The following is a 15794-nucleotide window of genomic DNA, read 5'->3' as shown; positions in this document are numbered from 1 at the left end:
ATGAGAAAGGTGATGTTCTGACATCTAGTATGGTAACCATATTGTTATTTTTGAAAAGCTTATCACTACTTTTCCTGAATGGATGGTCATATCAACATGGTTTTTTTTCTCAGATACTGTTAAAATCCTCTGAAGAATCATCTCCAGAAAAGGACTATGATTGTTAGATGATATGATAACATATGCTAAAACATGGAATGTTTAGAAATGGTCTGAGCATATAAATCCTAGATAACTATACGATATATTAGTTGAGATTTCACTTGCAGTGATTGAATCTGGCCTTAAGATAAATGCTCTGATTATAAAATTACCGAGATTTCTGATACCATGACTATTCTGACAGTTTGATGATTCAGTGAAATTGTACAGACTTGACCAAACCCAAAGTTAACAATCTATGGATTTAATTCAGTGAAATTGTACAGACTTGACCAAACCCAAACGTAACAATCTATGGATTTAATTCAGTGAACTTGTACAGACTTGACCAAACCCAAAGGTAACAATCTATGGATTTAGTTCCGTGAACTTGTACAGACTTAACCATACCCAAATGTAACAATCTATGGATTTAATTTAGTGAAATTGTACAGACTTGACCAAACCCAGCAGTAACAATCTATGGATTTAATTAAAGCAGAGAATTCATAAAGTGATATTCATCTTTAAGTACATCACACAATGGACACAATCAATGATAAAGATGATATTCATCTTTGAGTACATCACACAAAGGACACAGTGATAAAGTGATATTCATCTTTGAGTACATCACACAAAGGACACAATCAATGAAAAAGTGATATTCATCTTTGAATACATCACACAAAGGACACAATGTTAAAGTGATACTCTTCTTGAGTACATCACACAAAGGACACAATCAATGTTAAAGTGATATTCTTCTTTGAGTACACCACACAAAGGACACAATCAATGTTGAAGTGATATTCATCTTTGAGTACATCACACAAAGGACACAATCAATTTGCAAGCTATACCTGTATTTTTTTTTTCTTCATTCAAGCCACTCCACATGATCAGGTAATTCTCCGATTTTTCAGATGGAGGGGAATATTCCCTCTTATTAGTTTTTATGATAGACCCAGCATTGGGGATCTTGTCTTCATGGTCAGTGATAGGGCTGCGATCTTGAATTACCTGTCAATCTTACCTTTCCATATTGTCATTTTAGATGGAGATGAATGGTTGAAGCTTTGTGTAACTGTTTTTATTTTATCATACAAAGATGTGCAAGTATGAAATTGGGTGTTATGGATGAAGCAATTCATTGATACATATCGTTGCATCGATACTTTTGGTGTACCAATACACATTCTAAAGTTAACAGTCAGTATCAGTAATACATTATCTGCATTTTTTAGGGATCTCAGAATATATACATGTTGGCCAGCACTCTATTTCAAAAGAAGCGAACCTGGGTGGCCAAGTGGTCTAAAGTGCTCATCTTTAGCGATCACTGCCATCTTATCTCGGTCCATGTGGAATCAAGTTTCGAGGTTTGCATATATGACTTTGAGGAACAGCTTGCCAGAAGCTTTCAGTAGGTCAGTTAGTACTGGTGTTTTCCTACATTCTTCCTCCACCAATTACCGGTATACTGGCTGACATGTATAGTCTGTCATTTGTTGAAAAGTAGAATTAAACCCAAAGCAACAATAATATTTCAGAATAGCTGATTATGGATTCATCTTTATTGTAACAGATGTAGTGGAATGCCAGGGAGATGGGGTATATTTTATATAAACAATTGCTTTTTTATTTTCGGAAACTGCAGAGACTGGATAGCACTTTTGCAGGTCACATTGTCAGGCCTGTTTTCCCTGGTGTTAACAACCCAGGTCCAAGAAATCCCATCATGTATGATGTGCAAGCTCAAATGGTAAATTGGTTTTCGCTTTTATTTTTTTTCTTAGCCATATTCTATGCATAGATCTTGGGATGCTGTCAGTGTCCATACATAAATAACCACTTACATCCCTACATCACTAAATTTTTAATGTTTCCTACAGACCACTCTTAGAATGATGCTGTGCCTTGCCTTTCTTCCTTGGGATGGTGATGTGCCTTACCTTTATTTCTTTGGGATGGCTCTGTGCCTTGCCTTTATTCTTAGGATGGTGAAGTGCCCTACCTTCATTCTTTGGGATGGCGCTGTCTTTTGCCATTATTCTTAGAATGGTGATATGTCTTATATTTATTCTTAGGATGGTGATATGCCATACCTTTATTCCTTGGGATGGTAATGTGCCTTGCCTTTATTCTTAGGATGGTGATGTGCTTTACCTTTATTCCTTGGGATGGCGCTGTCCCTTGCCTTAATTCTTAGGATGGTGATGTGCCTTACCTTTATTCCTTGGGATGGTAATGTGCTTGCCTTTATTCTTAGGATGGTGATGTGCCTTACCTTTATTCCTTGGGATGGCGCTGTCCCTTGCCTTTATTCTTAGGATGGTGATGTGCTTTACCTTTATTCCTTGGGATGGCGCTGTCCCTTGCCTTAATTCTTAGGATGGTGATGTGCCTTATCTTTAGGATGGTGATGTGCCTTACCTTTATTCCTTGGGATGGTGATGTACTTGCCTTTATTCTTAGGATGGTGATGTGCCTTACCTTTATTCCTTGGGATGGCGCTGTCCCTTGCCTTTATTCTTAGGATGGTGATGTGCTTTACCTTTATTCCTTGGGATGGCGCTGTCCCTTGCCTTAATTCTTAGGATGGTGATGTGCCTTATCTTTAGGATGGTGATGTGCCTTACCTTTATTCCTTGGGATGGTGATGTGCCTTGCCTTTATTCCTTGGGATGGTGATGTGCCTTACCTTTATTCTTAGGATGATGATGTGCCTTGCCTTGATTCTTAGGATGGTGCTGTGCCCTGCCTTTCTTCTTTGGGATGGCGTTGTGCCTTGCCTTTATTCTTAGGATGGTGCTGTGCCTTCCCTTTATTCTTAGGATGGTGCTGTGCCTTGACTTTCTTCTTTGGGATGGTGTTGTGTCTTGCCTTTCTTCCTTGGATGGTGCTGTGCCTTGCTTTCTACCTTGGGATCGTGCTGTACCCAAATTTTCTTCCATAGTGCTATTCGCTTTTTCTGGTGACTTGTTCCTACTTCACACCATGCATTTGTTCTCTAACAACATGCCTATTTTCATTGCAAACTGTTTATGTCCATTTCTCTTGCATGTAAGCATCTGCAAAATGTGCACAACTTACATTTTGGATGTCTGATTTTGCATGTCAGGAAGAACTGATTTTCAGACTACTTCCAGTCTGACAGAGTTACAGAACTTTGGGACTCATTACAACATCAATGGCAGGAATCAAGCATCAGCCAACGCTTTTTATTGCAAAGATGCCTTCCCATCAAGTGTAGTCGATGATTCTACAAGTGAGTCACTTCTGTTTTTCATAGGGATACCATTGCAATGAACCAAGACACCACAGCATTTTGGATGATAAAGTCATGCTCTGCGTGCATAAATCGGAAGTCCTTTAATGATATAATAGTTGGTGCACAATGTAGTGGCTGTGGAGTCTCTGTTGGATCTGGTATGGCAATCTTTCAACAGGGTGAAAATGTTTATCAATCTCCACCCTGAATTCCACAAGACATGCATGTCCATTTCTTAAACAGAGCTACCCAACATACCCTAGCCACTGCATTAACAGCAGTTACTAACTTACAACTGGTGGGGCAAGTTGCAGTGCTCATGATCTCCTCCTGTTTGAAAGATTACCATAATAATAATAATGAGGACTTTGCATAGCGCCTAATCTTTAGAAGCTCTAAGCGCTTTACAACATTAGAAAACACCTATAAGATAAAAAAACATATAATGATATGATTACAAAAACAAACACCATGAAATTAGAAAACATTAAAAAAGACATGCTGAGAATATTTAAGGTAGGAAACATTATTAGGTCTTTAAGTTTGTTCTTGCAGTCGAAATAAGTGAGTTTTGAGAGCCCTCTTGAATGTGATCACTGTCTTTGTGTCTAAGTTCAGTGGGCAATTCATTTTACGTTGCTGGGCCCTGGTATGCAAAAGAATGCTGTCCTTATGACTTTGTTTTCATAGTGGGTATAATGAGTATACGATTGTCAGAAGTGGAGCGTAAGTATTTTGCTGGTGTATACACATGGGTGAGGTCAGATAGGTATCTTGGACTAGAGTCCGACAGTGAAACATATCACAGAGAACAAATTTTGTGTTTGATTCTGGATCGAATGGATAGCCAGTGTAGGGTACAGAGCAGCGGGAAGGTGTGCTCTGATTGTGGTACTCTAAATATGATCCGAGCAGCTGTGTTTTTAACTTTTTGAAGTTTCTGGAGCAGATATTGAGATGAACCAGACAGAACTGAGTTACAATAGTCCAGTCTTGAAAGTACTAATGAACACAAGTGTTTTAGTGGCATCAACTGAAAGATATTTGTGAATTGAGCTGATGCGTCTCAGCTCAAGATATGCAGCCTTGCATATGTTCATGACATGTTGGTGCAGTATGAGAGTACTGTCCAGAATAACACCTATGTTTCGTACTGATTGTGTGAATTTAATGTTGGTGTTGCTGATATTTATTGTTTGAGGTAAAGGATGTGAATGAGAAAGTCTTTGTGTTGTGATCAGAATGACCTCACTTTTATCTTCATTCATCTGCAGCTTGTAGACTAGACTATGCTTGCACAATGTATCATCTAATCTTCTCTTTAATGGTCAAGTTGACAAATGCACAAACAGGACACCAAGAAGAACAGTCCCCTAGACATTTTTATCTACAGTGGATAGATTTCAGGGAAATCAACAACAAAACTTTCACAAGGATGCATCTGAGACAAAGGTCACAGAGAAGCAGTCCTATTAAATCTACAGCCAGTGAAAAATAATTTTCTCCCAAATAAAAGTGAGCAGAAGGCAAAGAAACAGAGATTATGTGTTTTTCTCCATAATGGCCTCTCAGTCTAACAAAACTACATCAACTTAACACTCCCATTAGCACAGATCCATATATTAAGGGAAAGACTCCATTTCTTCTCTCTTGAATGGGACAGGATTTTTAACAATGACCTATGGACCCGACATGGATACAGTATCACCTCTGTTATGTATATTTGATTTAATTATATCTGATTTAATATATATTTCTTTCAATTTAATTGTTTGTCAGTTTTTAAAAAAAAATATTTTTCATTGCATGCTATGGTAATGTAAATTTATTCACTATTTGTATTTTAAAATGATTGGTTGTTGTCCAGGTCATGATGGGACTACATGTTTAAGATGTTTTAGATTTTTTTTAAAATTTTATTTCTCAGAGTAAAATGATTGGTTTTCATCAGGGCCACACTGGGTGTACGTGATCTGTAACAAGTACCTCATTTCTATGAGCTTCTAGAACATGATCATGTGACCTGTTGTTACGTTTTAGAAGACAATATAACCTTTGTTTTGGAGAGTTATTCCCAGTAGAAGTTGGGCTGTTACACTGGAAGTTGTATGTTGTGCTGTTGGTGGCACTCACCAGATAATATGTACTTTTGAGAGAGTGACGTATGTAAGGTGAAGTAGTTCGCATTTAAAACATGCACAGTGGAGAGAATGTTTGCATACCTCTATGCTACATTAATGTAATGTGGATGATATTTCTTTTGGATATTGTACTTTTGGAAATTTTACATGATTTAAGCACACTGCTAACTAAAATGACTGCTCCCTTGTGTTAAAAGATCAGTCTGAATTAGTCTAAAGTACACTATACATAGCAGCTATTAAAATAGGGAAAATGAATTTTGCCAGACTAGACAATACCAGCTTCTGAAAGTGCAATGAATGAATTACCAAATATATAAAATGTAAAAAAAGTTATCGGCTCTTTTTTATACAATTGACCTCTGAAGTTCAGGAAGTGAAAATGACCAAGTAGAGCTAGCACTTTTTTGAAAGGTGCACATTTGAAGTAAGGCCAAGCTGTATACTCTATAACCCAGAGTACACCCATCAATCATACACCAAAATAAAGGGAATTAAAGGTTCTTTGCATTATACCTAAGATATACAAGGTCTTTTTTAAATAGCCAGTATAACCAGTGAGGAAAGCCGGGGACATTCTTTTTCTTTAAATTCCTAACCCTATGCAAAATGCGAAACTGTATAGCGCCACCTTAAAGAAAATAAAAAAATGTTTGCAATTATTTTTTTATTTTCATATAATTATGTATGATGTTCTGAATAAAATGGTACATTCATATTGCATTTAAGCATGAAAATAAGCTAATTATGATCATTTTTCTCTTGCTTACATAATTTGCCATGAGGTATGTTTGTGTGAGTAGTGACCTTAATTATGGGGAAATTAGAAGACTTAGAATATAGGAATAGAGTCAACTTAAATTTAAAACTGTTGCAATAAGTGACAGAAATATATGGTGAAAATGTTTCTTTTCATTTATTTGTAATAAAATAAAAAAATAAATGATGAGAAAGTGAATTCGCTTCTTCCATATTAAACAATAGGCAAATATTTTACACTTTGACCTTTGACCTTTATGAAGCTGATGAGTTACCTCCCTTTTCTAATTGTAAAATTCATTGTTGATATCTCAGAAATAATTCTGGCTAGTTTCATGTTCCTATCATTCAACATAACATTGGTTGCTATGTTTACAAAATGTAATGTGCATTCTTAAAATAGCTCACTTTTATCATGGGGGGTGTAGGCTGGACTTGTTAGAGACTCTGACACTCATAAATACTGTTCTGTGGGGAAAAAGGCAGGAGAATTATTCATAAGGATTGTTTTGATGCTTGCGACTTAAATGTTTCAGCCATATAAACATAATTAAATCATAAAAAATAATACCTACATCTTCTTTATGGTGGCGCTCACCAGATAATATGTACTTTTGAGAGAGTGACGTATGTAAGGTGAAGTAGTTCGCATTTAAAACATGCACAGTGGAGAGAATGTTTGCATACCTCTATGCTACATTAATGTAATGTGGATGATATTTCTTTTGGATATTGTACTTTTGGAAATTTTACATGATTTAAGCACACTGCTAACTAAAATGACTGCTCCCTTGTGTTAAAAAATCAGTCTGAATTAGTCTAAAGTACACTATACATAGCAGCTATTAAAATAGGGAAAATGAATTTTGCCAGACTAGACAATACCAGCTTCTGAAAGTGCAATGAATGAATTACCAAATATATAAAATGTAAAAAAAGTTATCGGCTCTTTTTTATACAATTGACCTCTGAAGTTCAGGAAGTGAAAATGACCAAGTAGAGCTAGCACTTTTTTGAAAGGTGCACATTTGAAGTAAGGCCAAGCTGTATACTCTATAACCCAGAGTACACCCATCAATCATACACCAAAATAAAGGGAATTAAAGGTTCTTTGCATTATACCTAAGATATACAAGGTCTTTTTTAAATAGCCAGTATAGTGAGGAAAGCCGGGGACATTCTTTTTCTTTAAATTCCTAACCCTATGCAAAATGCGAAACTGTATAGCGCCACCGTTTCTGTTATTTCAGACTACTTGGATTGGAGTTATTTCAAATTAGTTGGATTCAAAAGGATTAATTCTGTTATTTTTCTGGAAAAAATGTGTGCTCATATGAAATTGTTGAATAAGGACAGCTTTTATAAAAATGTATTCATCTACCCAAAACCAGAATGATGATTCTTGTTTCAAAAAGGAACTGTAGACTTCAGTACTACAGATTACAGCATACGTCATCATCTTTCATCTTGGATTCTTTGTCGGGACTCGAACTTGAAATCATTAGAACATTTTGTTATTAGGACTTCAAAAATTTTATTCGTTGATTATTGTTTGATTTGATTCTATAGAATCGTAAGTTCATATTTTGTCATTTTTACAGAATTTGTCCAGGAAAATAAATTATATTTTTTTCTCAAAAAGCTTGTAGTTTTCGCTCTTTCTTGTTTTACTGTTTATTCGAGACTAAATACGTGACATAAGACCTGAACATACTTCCTCCTTTGTCTACTTTCCATTGGCTACAAAATCCCAATCAACTATTTCAGAGCCACCACTCTGCAGCAAGGAACAATTTTTAGGCGCAGTCCAACTATCCAAACAAGTTTTGAAACTAATATTAAGAAAGAGTGTATAAACAGTAACAGTTTATTATGATGACATTTTAGTATTTAAGTAATGAGATAACGAGTCCATCAGATAATAAAATTAATGCAAATATTTTGACAAAATGACTTTCTACCAGCCAAGAGCGTATCATTGTATAAATACAGTATATAAATGATGATATCTGTTGTTCTAATGACTGAGATTGGTTGTCTCATACTTAGTGTGAATTGTCTTTCCATTTCTAGTATTATCGTCATGAACGTGGTCAGAGATACTTAAAGGATATCCGCTCTTATCTAAGAAACAAACCTACCATAGTTCATTTGGTTGATGAGGACTTTGCCATTGACAACACAGTTGTTGACAGCAAATTGGAGGAGTTGAAGAGAAAAATTGTAGAGGTGGCATCACAGCAACCACACTGGGGGGAGCAGATTCCCACTCGTTGGTTTCTTCTGGAACAGCAGCTGATGAGGCTCAGGGATGCTGGAGTGAAGGTACACATATGAATGCAAGATTACATGTATCAGTATTTTCCATCTCTATGAAACCAATGGATCATAGGGCCCTTTGGGTTTGACTTTGTCTTTATTTTATTGCTCAAGAAATTTGTATCCCATGAGTCCAATATGTTGAGTGACTTGAAAGGCTTAGCTGTCTAGTAATTGATTCAATGAAAAAAACAAAAAAATTAAATGTGAAAATGTGAATTTTGTTATGGATAATCTGTCTGTTTTTCCTTATCTAATGGTTAAGAGCAATGAAACCCATGACCCATGAAAGATTATGTTTTTGATAAACAGTGCCATCATTAGCAGACATCGTTGACCTCCATTTACTGATCTTCATATTGTCTACGTGTGTGACCATTTGGCTATGTACGTTAACCAGTCTCTATGAGGCGCCATAGCAGATAATAGCTGGTCTAATGAGAATGTGGCAGTTGAAATGATAATGTCATACGTCACAAATTCCAATTTCAGATGTTGAATTAAATTGCGTATCCTTAAAAGTCCATCATCAGGTTCGAGAATTTAGATTTTATGTGCTGAATGGTGCAGCAGTGGTTGAAATTTCAATGTCATATGTCTAGAATTACAAGTTCACATGTCGAATCTAACTGTTTGTGTTGAAAGTTCATTTGATAGATCAAGTATTTAGATTTTACCTGTTGAAGTGCACAGCATCTAATTTAAACTTTGATATCAATCGATGATGTTTTAAAAATTTCATCAAATCTGGTCCAACGAGAACATTGCAAGGAGAGGGTCAGTCAAAAGAATACAAAACAAGTTCTTTTTTAAAAAAATTGTTGTATAACTTTATTAACATGGACAAATATTTGAATTCTACACTGAATACTAATCCTCATAAAAACATATAAAAATATATTCGTGTCGGCTGCTAGATTCGTTAGAATGTCACTGAAATTAGGGTTAAAGCTTACCCGCCCTGTCATTTTATCAGCGTAAATTCAAGAATTTTAATGTCATTAAATTAGATAGAATTATGGCATGCAGTAAATTACTACTGTTTGTCATAATACGAGCAAGATCAATACTTTTAGCAGAAATGTACTCGTATTTACGCAAATTATGATAATAGAAACGACAAGCAGCCTCCTTGTTTAAACATAATAGATGCTGTTTTACAAGAGTTAACTCTAGCGAGGAAATCCATGGCAATTCTTAACCTATGAATGGTAACTTTCAAACTGTAAATGCAATAAAGGTACTGACGCCTTACAAGTGAACACACAAATGATACATCTTGCAACTTGACATTATTTTGAATTGTTAAAGGGGCTATTCTCATTATGTAACGTAAGTTTTGACACACACATACCATTTCACTATCTAAAAATTGCAATTCTGACAAGCACAATGAAAGGTCCAACCACCGCTGTGTAATTCAACATATGCAATCTAAAAACACAACATTAGATATTGAAGTTTCAGCAAACACTGTGTAATTGAATATATGAAATCTCAGTACTTGACATATAAAATGGAACTTTCAACACAGTTTAATTCAACAAGTGAATTGAGTATTCTCAAACATATAACATTGAAATTTCAACCGCTGCTGTGTAATTCAAACAACACAATCTAAAACCTTGACTTCGAAAATGAAATAGAACTTTAAGGACAAGTAATTTAGTTCAACACATGAAATTGGAATTCTCAGCATATGATATTAATATTTCAACTGCAAAGTTTTTATTGGACCAGCTTTTGTCTGATACATCGTCTCATTAGTTTCCTTATTTTCTATGTATAGTAACTTTACATTGCGTGTTTTGCAGAAAACAGATTTTTTTTTTTTAATTTGAAGCAATATGTTGCAGATTCATTATAGTTTGATAAACATTTATATAGCGGTCCAGTCTTTATTAAAAAAAAATATGGTGCAAATATGAACAAGTGAAACGGGATTTATTGATGATGACTCGTGAATGTTATATGACTAAAAATGTTAGAGAAGGATTTTGTCAAACTGAAGAACATGTTGCGTCAGGAAAAGGACAAATCAATAGTGCTTTAAAAATTTTTAAGAGGAAGACTGCAATGATATAATAGAGCATTCAGAATTTGTGCACTTGAATTTATGACCTTTCAGTGCAAGTTAAACTAAGTTAGGAATAATTAAGGTGAATGTTGTGTCTAAATAATTTATCATTTTGTTTTGTGTCTGTATTCTCGTGCTAATCAACATGGATGTAGCCAATTTATGACAAGAATTTAAAATAACTGCATATCCAGGTAAGTAGCAGAAATAAATCTATGTTTTTCATATAATTTTCTGTAAATTATGGCACCTAATATATAGTAATAATGATGCTTATATCTCTCTGGATTGGCAGGTATGAACTTACAGCAAAGCAGTTCAGGTTCACATTTAATATTATTTCCCTTTGATCGCGTACCTAGGTAACTGATCATAAAGATCATCGCATACCCAGTTGACTTTTTCTTAGATTTTGGTATCAGATCTGTGAGTACAGTCTATAAAATCATCAGTCGTAGTTCAAATGTTGACATCTTCATACAGTTCGGTAATATAAAAATTCAGTAATATCACATTCTCTTGTAGCCTTTCTAATATATAGACCAGTATAGCAAATTTCACATTTTTGTCAGTGCAACATATAGTATGTACATGCAGTTATTGATGTATGCAGGATGAATTAGATGTGAATGAGGTGATAAAACAAAGCCACAAGTTCACATGAATATTGGCAAGGTCATCAATGTAACTTTTAGCATACACATGCAGCTGTTGATGGATGCCAAACACTGTAGTCTAAAAGATCCACATGTTGTTGATGGGTATCTAACAGTAACCAGACACATCTTGTTGTTGTTGGATGTCTGACACTTGACTTCAGTATATGCATGCTATTGTTGATGAATGCCTAAAACTAGGCTGTATTTAACACATGCTGTTGTTGCTGGATGCCTGACACGTGACTACAGTATATGCATGCTGTTGTTGATGAATGCCTAAAACTAGGCTGTATTTAACACATGCTGTTGTTGCTGGATGCCTGACACGTGACTACAGTATATGCATGCTGTTGTTGATGAATGCATAAAACTAGGCTGTAGTTAACACATGTTGTTGTTGCTGGATGCCTGACACTTGCATTTAGCATATGCATTGTTTTACATATGTAAGATACATGATACATGACTAATTTAACCTAGCCAAATACAAAACCTCACTTGAATGCAGGATGTATGATAAATAACTGAGATGATCTAGACAAGCCATGAGCTCACGTGGATATTGGCAAGGCTATCATTGTAACCTGTAGCATACAGATGTTGTTGCTGCCGAATGCCTGACACTGTAGTCTGTAGCATACAGATGTTTTTGCTGCCGAATGCCTGACACGGTAGTCTGTAGCATACATATGTTGTTGCTGCCATATGCCTGACACTGTAGTTTGTAGCATACAGATGTTGTTGCTGCCATATGCTTGACACTGTAGTCTGTAGCATACATATGTTTTGCTGCCAAATGCCTGACACATTAGTCTGTAGCATACAAGATGTTGCTTCCAAATGCCAAACAATTTAGTCTGTAGCATACAGATGTTGTTGCTACCAAATACTTGACACAGTAGTCTGTAGCATACATATATTGTTGCTGAATGCTTGACTTTGTGGCCTGTAGCATATACTGGTTGCTGGTGAATGACAGTGGCACTGTATTTTATAGCACATGTAATTATTGATGGAAGTACAACACATGACACATGACATAGGTAACCAAGCAAAACCCTTGAGTTCACATGGATGCATGATGACCGAGTGATCTAGACAGACCACAAGCTCACCTTGATGGAGGATGACTGAGTGATCTAGACAAGCATAAGATCACATTTGATGCAGAATGACTGAGTGAGTTAGACAAGCCATAAGCTCACTGGATGCAGGATGATGAGTGAATTAGACAAACCATAAGCTCACTTACATGCAGGATGACTGAGTGATCTAGACCAGCCATCACCTTACTTGGATGCAGGATGACTGAATGATTTAGACAAGCTATAAGCTTACTTGGATGCAGGATGACTGAGTGATCTAGACAAGCTATAAGTTTACTTGGATGCAGGATGACTGAGTGATCTAGACCAGCCATCAGCTTACTTGGATTCAGAAATACTGAATGATCTAGACAAGCCATAAGCTCACTTGGATGCATGATGAATGAGTGATCTAGATATTCTATAAGCTTCCTTGGATGCAGGATGACTGAGTGATCTAGACAAGCCACAAGCTCACTCTAATGCAGGATGACTGAGTGATCTAGACAAGCCATAAGCTTACTTTGATTCAGAATGACTGAGTGATATAGACAAGCCATAAGCTCACTTGGATGCATGATGAATGAGTGATCTAGATATTATATAAGTTTCCTTGGATGCAGGATGACTGAGTGATCTAGACAAGCCATAAGCTTACTTGGATGCAGGATGACTGAGTGATCTAGATATTATATAAGCTTTCTTGGATGCAGGATGACTGAGTGATTAAGACAAGCCATAAACTCACTTGAATGCAGGATGACTGAGAGATCTAGATAGGCCATAAGCTACTTAGATGTAGGATGACTGAGTGATCTAGACAAGCCATAAGCTTACATGGATAGAGGATGACTGAGTGATCTAGGTAAGCCATAATCTTAATTGGAGGCATAATGAATGAGTGATCTAGACAAGCCATATGCTGACTTGGATGCAGGATCACTGAGTGATCATGACAAGCCATAAGCTTAGACTGAGAGATCTAGACAGGCCATAAGTTTACTTAGATGCAGGATGACTGAGTGATCTAAACAAGCGTAATTTTACTTAGATGCAGGATGATTGAGTGATCTAGACAAACCATAAGCTTACTTGGATGCAGGATGACTGAGTAATCTAGACAAGCCGTAAGAGTATTTGTGTGCAGGATAACTGAGTGATCTAGACATGCCGTAAGCTTACATGGATACATGATGAATGAGTGATCTAGACAAGCCATAAGCTTACTTGGATGAAGGATGACTGAGTTGGACAAGCCATATGCTTACATGGATGCATGATGAATGAGTGATCTAGACAAGCCATAAGCTCACTTGGATGCATGATGACTGAGTGATCTAAACAAGCAATAAGCTTACTTGGATTCAGAATGAATGAGTGATCTAGACAAGCCATAAGCTCCCTTGGATGCATGATGAATGAGTGATCTAGACAAACCATAAGCTTACTTGGATACAGGATGACTGAGTGATCTAGACAAGCCATAATCTTAATTGGATGCATGATGAATGAGCGATCTAGACAAGCCATAAGCTGACTTGGATGCAGGATCGCTGAGTGATCATGACAAGCCATAAGCTTACTTGGACGCATAATGACTGAGTGATTTAAACAAGCATAAGTTTACTTAGATGCAGGATGATTGAGTGATCTAGACAAGCCATAAGCTTACTTGAATGCAGGATGACTGAGCAATCTAGACAAGCCGTAAGAGTATTTGAGTGCAGGATAACTGAGTGATCTAGACATGCCATAAGCTTACATGGATGCAGTATGACTGAGTGATCTAGACAAGCCATAAGCTTACTTGGATGCATGATGAATGAGTCATCTAGACAAGCCATAACCTTACTTGGATGCAGGATGACTGAGTTAGACAAGCCATATGCTTATTTGGATGCATGATGACTGAGTGATCTAGACAAGCAATAAGCTTACTTGGATGCAGGGTGACTGAGTGGTCTGGACAAGCCATAAGCTCACTTGGATGCAGGATGACTGAGTGATCTAGAGAAGCCATAAGCTTACTTGGATGCAGGGTGACTGGGTATCTAAGCCATAAGCTTACTTGGATACAGGATGAATGAGTGATCTATACAAGTCATAAGTTCACTTCGTTATTGGCATGGTCATCAGTTAACCTTGTTGCAGACACATGAAGTTGTTAATGGTTACAGGATGCATGACACATAAGCAGAACATACTTTAAGTTCTCTTGAGTATTGGCACAATCATCAATGTAACCTGTAGCATATGCATTCAGTTATTAATTGATGCTGTAAGTTCACTTGAATATTAGCATGGTAAAAATAGGATATCTACATTAGCAGTAGATCTTCAATTATCCATCAGGGTGCGGAACCAAGACCATGACGGATATGAGAATAGACGTATAATACAATATGTACATTAAAAGTATTAGACAGTAGACTGGTTCGTCAAAAAATCATAATATTTACATATGTACATGTACCGGTTTTTAATATTTTAGTGTACAATGCCCTGACAGTTAACAGAGACTGATGGTTAATCAGGTTCCGGATAATAAAAGTTCTACTGGACCTGTATATTACCGAGGTCAAATTAGAGTACACATTTCTTGCTATATTGTAATTATATCATGTAATACCACTGTTACAAAATAGCATTTTAAATATTTTATGTAGTAAGTAATGAAATTAAGGGCTTTATCAACTTGTAATTGCAGGTGATTTCACACAGTGCCGTGGAAGATTTAAACAAGAAAGCAAATGTCCAGATAAAAGAAATTGAAGAACTGGATCTTTTTCTTAGATATCTACATGAAACAGGAACAGTCATTTACTTCAGGTGAGATTATAAGACAGGTAGCAGACTTGTATGCTGTTATCTATGTCAGGTGACATTATAAGGCAGGTAGCAGATTGGATGCAATGATCTACTTTAGGTGAGGATATATGACATGTAGCAGTCTTGTATGCAAGAATGTCATGATACGTTGTTATAATGATGGCTCTATTATGTTGCAAATTAAGTGGGGACATGTTACAAGTACCAGACCTGTCAACCCTTACAGTTTGACCTTGTCTTACTAAAATAGACCTTGAATTAAGGACTTCGGGAATAATGGCCAAAAAATATAAATGTCATGGTCAAATCCAGTTATTTTGCTTGATGCGATCTAAGTGCTTTATCTGGGTTTCGTTTAAGATTCAGTAGAATTGGTCAGCATCACCTTATATGCTTTTGATCTACCCATGCTTTTTATACAATATACATGTGTAATCAAGCTTGACTTGTATCAATTTTTTAAAATATTGTCTTAGAAATGAAAATATACTGAAGGTGAAAGGAACAATC

The 15794-nt window shown here is 36.2% G+C and overlaps 1 protein-coding gene across 1 annotated transcript in view; it reads left to right on the top strand.

Annotated features, from left to right (window-relative positions):
- LOC149784486 (uncharacterized) overlaps window positions 1-15794 on the top strand; it is a 113537-nt gene that overhangs the window by 52508 nt on the left and 45235 nt on the right. Inside the window, exons 9-10 of the mRNA XM_089932569.1 lie at window positions 8389-8640; window positions 15163-15284. Coding sequence (XP_089788695.1) covers window positions 8389-8640; window positions 15163-15284 — 374 coding nt within the window. The remainder of the gene's footprint in view (window positions 1-8388; window positions 8641-15162; window positions 15285-15794) is intronic.

The sequence above is a fragment of the Sinohyriopsis cumingii genome, chromosome 14 (genome assembly GCF_028554795.1).
Source record: "Sinohyriopsis cumingii isolate HCF-2022 chromosome 14, ASM2855479v2, whole genome shotgun sequence".
Lineage (NCBI taxonomy): Eukaryota > Metazoa > Mollusca > Bivalvia > Unionida > Unionidae > Sinohyriopsis > Sinohyriopsis cumingii.
This window is presented reverse-complemented; position numbering and strand designations above follow the sequence as displayed.